Here is a 10,157-nt window from a genome sequence, read left to right on the forward strand (position 1 = left end):
CCTCCCTTCTTTCTTCTTTCTTTCTTTCTTTCTTTCTTTCTTTCTTTCTTTCTTTCTTTCTTTCTTTCTTTCTTCTTTTTCTTTCTCTTTCTCTTTCATTAGGAATTGAACCCAGAGCCTTTGCACGGAGATGAAATCTTGTTTAATTTTTTAAATTTAGGGGCCAGGGAGATGGCTCAGTAGAATAAGTGCTTGCCTGGCAAATGCAAGGGCCTGAGTTCAATCCCTCGTTCTGAAAAAAAAATTAAAATTTTTATTTCATTTGCTAAGTTGTTCTGGCTGGGCTCAAACTTGCAATCATCCTGCCTCAGCCTCCCAAAGTGCTGAGATTACAGGTGTGTGTCACCACACCTGGTTACATTTTTAATAAACAAAAAGTATACATATTTATGGCATTCAGCCTTGTGTTGCAACAGAGACATTGCAGAAGGATTAAATCCCAATGATTATGTTTATCACACCCACTGTCTTCCATATGACATTTGAGGAGAGGAAACAAAGTCTATTTCTTTAGTCTTTTTTTTTTTTTAACAGGGTCTCAATATGTAGTTCAGGCTGGCCTTGATCTAACTATGCAGCCATGCTGGTCTCAAATTTGCAGTGACCCTCCTGCCTCAGCTTCCTGAGTGCTGGGATTATAGGAGTGTGCCATTATGCTTGGGTTAGCAATTTTTTAAAGCACTAAACATTAAGCCCAGGGCTTCCCACACGTTGGGCAAGTGCTCTATCACTTAGCTACACCCCCAGACCTTCCTTCAGTAACTTTCACATGTGGGATACACTGTGTTTTGTTGCTACCTCAGGGGTGAGACCAGCCCTGCTCTTAGGAATATGTGCTAAGTGGATGTGCTCAGTCATTCACTTGCTCCTTCCTTCACCAAGAATTCCCTGAGCCCAGCCAAGTGCCAGCAGCCTGGGAAAGGCAGAAGACATACTTGGCCCCTGACCAGGCAGGGCCTCTGCAATGCAGTCTGGTTCTCAACCTGGGGACAGTGAAGGACTTATGACCTTTGTCCCTAGGAACAAACTTGCTCAGGAGTCAGGAGAAGACATGAGGGTATTTATCCTAGGGATATGGATGGAATGACTGCTAGGGCCTCCATGCTAGGGGGCTGAGCAGACTATGTCATGCTGCAGGGGTACGCAGGAACAGAATGCCATACAGCCTGTAAAAATGAGGCCCAGAAACTCAGCCCTGTGAGGTAGTATTCCAATGGGATGGGACATCTAAGAGCCAGGATGGCACACCAAGAAGGATCCCAAAGTATTGAAAATATTGGATGAAAATGGGATGAGGCCACCAAAGTGTCATCCCGGGGCCATGGGAAATATGATTAGGGTTGTTGCCTTTTAATTTTACCAGGTTTCCCACACTTTTCACAAGGACATGACGGGAACAGGGCTGGGGAGCTGGGTGCATGGGTCCTGTGTCTGGGACACTGTGGGGTGGCTTCCCAGGGGAGAGGGCTGGGCAGAGGGCAGGTGGAGGGCATGCTGCTTCCTGACTCAGAGAGGGAGGGAGGCCAGTGTCAGGGCCAGCTCCTTATCAGGCACACAGACCTCCCCTGTGTGCCGTGGGAGGACACGGCATGACCCAAGTCAAGAGACTCTCCTGGGGCTGGCGCTGCCTGGTTGGTGACCTTGGCAAGCCACTCCTCTCCAGCCTTGGTTTCCCCATCTGTAAAGTGAGGGGCTAAGCTCCTCTCTGTCCATTTGATTCTAAAAGAGTGGAATGTCCAGGACCCTTCTGCCAGGCAGGCCTGGCATTGCCCAGAGGTCGGGGGAGGGGATAAGGCCTGAGCTCAGCCCTGGGTGTCTCCACAGGCCCTGTCCAGGGCGCACACCCTCCAGGCCACCAGCATAACCACACATACAGCCTGTCCCAGGCTGCATAACCCCAAGTTTTCCCTGCTATTCCAACAGGAAGGGCTGGCCTCCATGCCACCTCTGTGGCCCTGGTTCTGCCTGGCCCACCTCAGGGACATACCATGCACTCCTTGGATTCTGACACCAGTCATGTGCCACCCAGTTAGTGTGACGCTAACTAGGGCCCCTGTCCTTGGGCTCACCTGTCTATGGATGTCCCACCTGTGGCCAGTGAGCCAGTGAGAGGGGTTCTACGCTCTCAGCAGCTCTCCACTATCTTTTCCCTGTCTCCACCCAGCCAAACCCCTAGCCAGCCCTGACAGCCCCTCCAGTCCCTCACGACTCTCACCTCCCATCTCAGTGTTATGTCTCCCAGGCACGTGTGCCTGCACCTCTTTCCACACCTGAGGTTGCTCAGGGTGGTCCTGTCTCTGACTCTCTGTCCTGGTGTCCCCACCACCCCAAACCTTCCTGGTACTGAGCCTGACAGTTCTTAGGGTGTCTTTCTCCCTCACTAATGGCTCAGGCCTGGGGCTACGTGTGCAGACTGAGGAGCAGCCTTGCCTGCAGGACCCCTGTGTTTTCTGGCCAGGCTGAGTCCAGTTCCTCATACCCCCTCCCCAAGCTCTACCCACTGCCCACCTCTAGCTCCTGTCCCCAGCTGCAGCTCCCTGTTCCCCTGGTTCCCTCCTCTGACTCTGCATCCCCTCGGCTCCCTGATGTCTGCTTCTAGCTTGAAGCTTCCTACAGAGCAGAGCCACTCTACCCTGGGGTGCTACCCCTCTAGGGGGTAGGGGAAGAAGGCCTTTTTTCCTCCCGGCTAAATGGCCTGGGAGAGATCCTTGGTCTCCCTCAGCCTTGGTGTTCTTGTCTGTGAAATGGACTGCATGGCTGACCTCATCAAGCAGGGTGAGGAGGTGCCTTGCCACATTCTGCCCTCTGCCTGGAAGACACTTCCCTTTTTCAGGCCTGACTTCCACCTGGCAGATGCTGGAGGAGAGTTCTTTCCCTGGTGCCTGTGCCTAATGCTACCCTGAGGGCCTTGGGGTCTGGTCCTGTGGGCCATCGTGCCAGGCCCATTGATGCACTGGCTAAGTTGTAGGATATACTGGGGAGAGCGCTCCCCAGGGCGGCTTAGAGTCAGGGAGGACTTACCTGGTGGCAGGTGAGCACCAGAGCAGCCCACACGAAGATGCCAGAGATGCCTCGGGCCAGTGCCGTGGTGAGGAAGAGCTGGGGGGCTCCCTGGGAGCTGTTGCTCATGTGGTCCATCTGTGGCCCCGCAGGCACCGTGGGCGTGGCTGCTGGGGGGCTGGGTAGTGGCCACGTTGAGGGTGCCAGGGGTGCTCCAGTCATTTCCAGGAGCCCTGAGATATTACTCATCTGCAGAGGGGGAGGATGCCGGGGAAGACTGAAGGCCAAGGGACAGCTCCTGCCTGGCAGGGGTGGGGCGGGGCAGGGGTCACCAGAGGGAGGCTCCTCCAGGCTGTGCCAACTGCAGCGCCTCTTCCTCAGGATGGCGGGAGCAGGTCTCCCCTTGGCTACTGTCCCTGGTACCTCTGGCTTCCAGGCTGTGGGGTCCACCTGTCCCTTATGGGAATTTGGATCAGACTGTCCCACCCCTCTCTTGGCCTGAGGCAGCCCTTGGCACCATCTATGCAAGGCGCCCTGGCTTCTTCCTGCCCAGGGGTTGGACCTCAGTTGCTTGTGTCTTTGTTTCCCCCTTGTGTATAACAAACTCCATGTCTGATGCCTTGGGTTTTTGAGGAATCTGAGGCTTAGGAGCCAAAGACTGTTTCTACCAGGTCTAGGAAATGGGGCCCCTCTGTCCCATCTGCCTGGAGGGGTAGAGAGAAGCTCGCTCATGGTGGCACAGACCCCCCTCCCCCCGCCTGCCGAGTGTGTCCCAGGCTACTTGGCTAAGCTTCCCTGGCCACCCCTTCCCTGCCTTCTGGCGGGTCACCTGCTCCTCAGGCCGTGGACAAGCTGCTCAGGCCTCTGTCGCAGATCCATTCCCACTCCGGCAGCCCTAGACAGCCTGCCTCCCCACTCCCAGTCGGTGGTCACAGGGCCCAGAGCCTACCTCTGCAGGCAGGAAGCTCCTGGCACAGCCCTGGCAGGCCCAGCCTCCGGGAACACTGGGCTGGTCATTTGAGTGGCCACGTGGCTCCACTGGCGGCCCACTAGGGGGTGGGGCAATCTGCTATCAGGAGGACTGTATCATGGCAAGGTCTCACCTGTCCAGTGGCCCACCTGGGGAGGGCCAGGAGGGGAGGAGCCAGACCTGTCCCCTCCCTACGACACTCTATCCCTCAGGCTGTTTACTCAGTGGCAGCTGGCTCCCAGGAACCAGCAGGCCTATAGGTGCTCTTTACCTGACTGAGCCAGGTGGCTGGGCTGCGGCCACTGCAGGATGGGTGGGAGGGGTCTGGCTGGGCAGAAGTGGGGTCCTGGACTAGAAGCCCCAGGTCATAAGGGCAGAGGAGTAGGGAGCTCAAGTACAGGGTCTTTGAGGTGATGAGAAAGTTGGACACTCATGGTGACTGGATATACTTATTGCCACTGTGTTAACTTATAGAGGGGCAGATTGTGCTACATGAGTTTTAACAAAGCACTAGGCCCCAGGCGGTGCACTGGAGACATTTGCTGTGTTGTAGGGAGGGGTTCAGGGCTGACAGGCTGGGTTACTGGGTCTCTCTGAGTCTGGAACTAGAGCTCACACCCTGACCTGTCCCACCACTCCGCTCTTGGGAGGAGGTCCTGTTCTGGCCGCTGCTCACAGTGCTATGGGTCCTGGTCAGAGGTTGCTGCTCTGTGAGGATTTAGTACCATACACTTTGTTGTTCCTGCCACCTGACCATCCTTGAGGCCCCAGAAAAATGATTCCTTTCAAGGTGGGACCTGAGGACTTGGCTCATCCCTGTGTCCAGCATTCCCTGGAACCACTGTGGGTCTGGTGTCATCAACCCCTGGGTCACTGTCTATCCATATTTCCCCAGTGAGTAACTCCCTCCCCAACACACTGGCCCTGGGCTCTCCCACTCCTGCTCCTGCTCCTGGCCCTCTCTGAGCCAATTCTGCCCAGGAACGTCTGCACCAATGTCCCCTCCAGGTGGCTCCTTGTCTTGTGGTCTTGGTGCCATGCCTACACTGCCTTCAAGTGTCCTCTGGCATCCTGTGTGTGTGTGTGTGTGAGCCTGCTGTATCATGATTCTCTAGGCTGTGCGCCCATTGGACAGGGACTGAAGCCAGTGTCTGCAATGTCTGCAGCCAAGGTGAGCTTCCCTGTATGTCAAAGGTGCCCACCCTGAGCCTCTTGCCCTGCCTCTGAGCCCTGCAGAGACACCAGGGTGTGTGGTGACCGGACTTTCTGGTACTGATATTGTTACTGTCATTATGAACAATTAAGAAGACAAGATAGAGAGTGGGGATGTAACTCAGTGGCACAGCACCTGCCTGGCAAGCATAAGGCCCTGAGTTCAATTCCTGGTACTACTACTACTACTATCTAAAAAATAAAAAAAATAATAATAATACAAAACAGTGGCTTGGAGACTTTGAAGGATAAAGATTGATGTAGGGACACAGACAGGGCTTCATAGGACCCATTCATGCTCTGGTGAGGAAACGGAAGCCTTGGCCCATGCCTGTTTTATGTGTGTGTGTGTGTGTGTGTGTGTGTGTGTGTGTGTGTGTGTGTATTTATTTTTATTTATTTTATTTTATTTATTTTTTGTCTGTCTCTTTTTAAATTTTATTTTCTTTTTTTTTTGCGGAACTGGGGACTGAACTCAGGCCCTTGCGCTTGCCAGGGAAGTGCTTATTCCACTGAGCTATCTCCCCAGCCCCTTAAATTTTATTTTACTGAGAAACAAATATCAATGAGACAGTTTCAAAGCTGATTAATAGGACAGTTTCAATAATTAATACCTTATACATTGTTGTCTTCTTAGTGGTTATCCACAGTACAAGAAGCGGACAGGATATCCTGTCCAAATACTATTAGTACAAATCTTTCTTCTCATTGAATTAAGTGAAAGTAGCTGTATATCTATCCTAACTATTCTGTATATACAAATACAAAATGGTCCTTCCTTTGTATCCCCTTTTTTTCTTTAGTCCAGTCAGAGATGGGTATTCTATTGGCATCTAAATACTATAGGTGCTTGAATTCAGCCAAACAACCCAACACAGACCAGCAGTCCACAATAGTAGTGGGTTGACCACAGAAGTTGTTGACTTGTGCCTTTTACAGCTCAGCATATTAATATGCCCATGCCTGTTTTGTTTCCAGAACCTGGCATGAGAAGAATCTGTAGGCCTTTGCCCGGGCTGAGGGTGGGATGATTGAGCAGATGCAGAAACACTGTGATTAGGTGTCAGAGGGACTTCCCAGGATGGCTGAGGGGCCCTCACTCTAGGGAGGCTCAAGGCCTGGAAGCTGGATTCAGACCAAGGGACTCCCAGAGCTCTGTCCTTCTACTGTGATGAGCTGCCTGTGCTGGCTCATTTACCCCGTGGGTCTGCAACCCTTGAGAAGTCCCATCAGTCTCATTTGTCCCTTGCTCCCATGATGGCCACTTCTGTCCCAGTCTGGAACGTTGTTAGCCAGTGTCTCTAGGAAACCCTCAGGAGGTGGCTTTGGCTGCATCTCCCTTCCCCTAAGCACTGGGCCTTGCAGGTATTTTATAAGCTGGGTCTTTGAAAAGTGATGATGGGGGGCCAGGGAGATGGCTCAGTGGAATAAGCACTTCCCTGGCAAGTGCAAGGGCCTGAGTTCAATCCCTGGTTCCGCAAAAAAAAAAAAAGAAAGAAAAGTGATGATGGGCCACTCCTACAGGCAGCCTGAGCCACTTAGGCAGCCCCTTTGTCCCTCTGGGCCTCTGTATTCCCATCTGTAAGGTAGGTTTAGTCCAGGGCTAAAGTAGGGCAGGAACTGGGTGTCAGTCTGCACTCCTGCAGCCTCGGCCCAGCCTCTGTTCCCACTAATGCATGTCTCCCTCTTGTCCCGCATCTGCAGAGGCCCAGGCATCAGGCTGGGCAGACATGCTCAGTGCTGCTGTGCACCTGTGCTTGTGCTCATGTGTCCCTACCTGCAAGACTCGGCAACCATGCCTGCTTCCTGGGGCTCCAGGAAGGACGTAGTGCGATCTGAATGCCACCACCCATGACCCACCTTCCCGAACACAAGTCCCTCCTGGTTCTGGGTCTCCTGGGCTGGTCCCACCACACCCGGCTCTGCACTGGCTTTGCCTGGGCTGGCATCTTCCCAGTGGATCCAATGCCCATCCTGATCACACTGAAGGACACACAGGTGGGAAGGGTCCATTGTCCAGTCCTCCTCCTGCCTCAGGAGGCTGTTGTCACCCCTCCCCCTTAGCTCCCAGCTGTGCCTAGTGCCAGCAACTGGTTCATCCTGAGACTTGGGCAGACCACAGACTGCAGCCCTCAGGACCTCACCTCTTTGTCCGGGCATTACTGCCCTTCTCATAATCCCCTTCAGGGAATGGGCCTGTCAGACCCATTTCACAGAGGACAAGACTGAGGCTTGAAGGAATAATTCCTCCATAAATGTTGCACAGCCCTTAGAGAAGGATGAGTGGGAAGCCCTGGAATCCAGGGCCATCACCAGCTCTGCCCCTGTATCTGAAGGCTAGGTGTCTCCTGGACCTCTGCCAACCTCTACTGGGGCTGATCACCAGGTAGGCGGTCTGTCTTCTGGGCAAGCCTTATCCGTGGTGGGCAGAGGCAGGGCCAGACAAGGACCCAGGGTCCCTGTGGCTCTCATGGCTAGGGGTCTACCCCACTGTCCTGTAGCTGATGTTGACCTGGGGTCTGGAGCCAGTGACCATGCCTGATCCTCTATCCCTGGGACCCACAATAGCCTCCACAGTCCAGTGGAACCATCTTGTCTCACTGCCCTGAGTGAGCGTGGTCTTGGCTGGGTGCTTGCCCCTCCTCCAGCCAAGGGTGGTGACCCTGACTTTAACAAAGAGCAGAACATTCTGATGGGATATTAGGGCTGTGAAGGCACGGTGGGGGGACTTCTGGGTTTAGCATGTGGGCCCTGCCAAGGCTGGGGGCTGGGATAGCCCTCCTTATCCTGGCCCAGGGGTCAGGGTGCACTTGTAACTACATGGTCTCCCCAGGGGCCCAGAGCTCTGCACAAGACCACATGCTGCTGTGGTCAGGCACAAGGGCACTGAGTCCCCAGCTGACCAGCTCTCATCTGGAGGCCAGGGTCATGGCCCACACCATTCAAGACAGGCGAGCAGGCCCAGACTGATTTCCCAAGGGGAGGGCTGGACACTGACCAAGCCTGTGGCAGGACAGACCTGCCTGTCCACATGCAGGCAGCAGGACCTCTGACCATTGTTTATGCAGCCAGGAGACCAGATTCCTGCTATTCCAGAAAGCTCAGGGGCCCAGGGGAGCAAAGATGCCCCAGAGCCAGTCTCATACCCCTGTACCTTGACCCTCCTGCCTCAGCCCTGCCTTTTGCCCTAATGTCTATGGCTCTGGGCCTGACTGTTGGTAGTACCCAGGTGTGTAACCTGTACCCAGCTAGCCATCTCATCTCTCTCTACACGGAGTTAACTATGCCTTCCAACATCATCTCTCACGCCCAGTTGTCCCCCAGGTTCTGTACCCCAGGCTAAGTAGCACCAACCACAGCCCAGTTGATGGGACTTGCCTCAGACCTACAGATAAAATCTCCCTGGCACTCAAATTTTCTAAGTCCCATGGCTCCCCTTTAGTGACCTCCCTAGCAGATGCCCCAAGTAGCCAGTGGCACTTGCTGTTGAGCTTCTTGTTTTGGGCCATTGCCCAAGACACCACCCCTAGGACACGTTTTTTTTTTTTTGGGGGGGGAGGGGGCACAGTCCCTGGGTGCTCAGGCCAAGGAGTCACAAGCAGGATGGGGCTCAGGTAGAGGCAGTGGTTGGGCTGGCACCCGGTCCTGCCCACAACCCTGCAGGTTATGGAAGACATGGGTGACACACTGCTCTCCATCCTAGGGACCAGGAAACCACCTATCTCCCACCTCCTGCTACTTCCAGTCTAGTCCTGTCCCTAGCACACCTTCCCATAATCATGCAGGCAGCACTGCCTCGTGGTGGCCAGGATGCTACACCTACCTGGGGAGGAAGCAGCCTTTTGGCAGAACCTGTGCCAATCTGCGCCTCAGTTTCCCCATGCAACCTGAGGCCCATGTAAGGCTGTGCAGATCACAGTACTCAGAACGGAGACAGAGGCTGCCCTTTGCCTGCTACTCTTCTCAGGTGGCTAGAGGCCACTTCAAAGTGCGTCTCTGTCTAGAGTCATCCTGTAAGGCCAGAAGGAACCTGGGACAGAGCTGCAGCTGCCCAACTGGCCTGGTGTCTACATTCAGGTGAGGCGTGGGTGGCCTCAGGTTCTGGCCTCTGGGCTGTTGCTGCCAGTGTCCACCAGCCCCAGGACCCAGGGTGGGCCATCCTGGGAACATGAGGACACCATTCTCCACACTGTGGGTCTGCATCCTTCCTGCTGCCAACCCCAGGCCCTGGACAACCTGCTGGGACCTGTCCAGGCCTGCCTTTCCCCACAGCAGCTGTCAGCCTTGGGTGTGGCCCTGACAAAACATTTTTTGGTGGCATCCTGCAGCTGGTGGGGCATGGACTCTAGGTTCGAGATAGGATGGGGGCACAGAGGCATAACTCAGAATTTCAGGAGTGGGTTTTTTTCTCCAGGAACCCCCACCCCACTGGAGCTTAGGGGCCCCAGTCTGGAAACCATGTCCCTCCCACATTAGTCCCACATGCACACAGCTCACCTCCCTGGTGGCTCTCAGCTGCTGGCAGGGACCCTGATAGACTTGCAGCTTGGTTTCCAGACACGGGACACGCTTTGCAGCCTCCAGGCCTTGGGGGCTAATCCACAAAACGTAGCCTTCACTGCTCAGGTGCCCTCTTCACAGCAGCTGGGCAGCAGGGTTCCTGCACACCCTTGCTCTGCCCAGAAACTTCTCAGCCCTGCCGAGCCAGCCCTACCTGCCCAAGCAGCCTCTGCTGGGCCACACCCTTGGCTACCCAGCCCAGGTTCTGGGGCCAGCTTTCACCCTTGCTACACCCACCTGCCCCTCCTTGCAGCCTGCAGGCCTGGACCTAGAACCCCTGACATCAAGATGGCTTTCTGGTGGCTATTTACCAAGTGTGGGGTGGTCACTGCCACGAGGGTCACATCACCAGGGTGGGGTGATGCCTGTGTCCCATAGCAACTAAGGTCCTAGGTGACCAGCCTGTCTCCTTCCG

General features: G+C 54.7%; 1 protein-coding gene across 4 annotated transcripts in view; it reads right to left on the reverse strand.

Moving 5' to 3' along the window:
• The window catches only part of Tmem184a (transmembrane protein 184A), a 14,104-nt gene extending 4,275 nt beyond the window's left edge, over positions 1-9,829 (reverse strand). For 2 of the 4 annotated variants that reach the window (XM_023713452.1, XM_004629594.2), the window contains exons 1-2: positions 3,950-4,001; positions 3,022-3,249 (exon numbers count right to left, since the gene is read on the reverse strand). In XM_023713452.1, the coding sequence (XP_023569220.1) occupies positions 3,022-3,249 (228 nt within the window). In that variant the 5' untranslated portion in view covers positions 3,950-4,001. Of the gene's footprint in view, positions 1-3,021; positions 3,250-3,829; positions 3,901-3,949; positions 4,002-9,679 lie in introns of those variants that run through there. The other 2 variants (XM_023713453.1, XM_023713454.1) reach the window with 2 other exon arrangements.
• Between the last annotated feature and the right edge of the window lie 328 nt (positions 9,830-10,157).

The sequence above is a fragment of the Octodon degus genome, unplaced genomic scaffold, assembly GCF_000260255.1.
Source record: "Octodon degus isolate 3935 unplaced genomic scaffold, OctDeg1.0 scaffold00031, whole genome shotgun sequence".
Taxonomy (NCBI): domain Eukaryota; kingdom Metazoa; phylum Chordata; class Mammalia; order Rodentia; family Octodontidae; genus Octodon; species Octodon degus.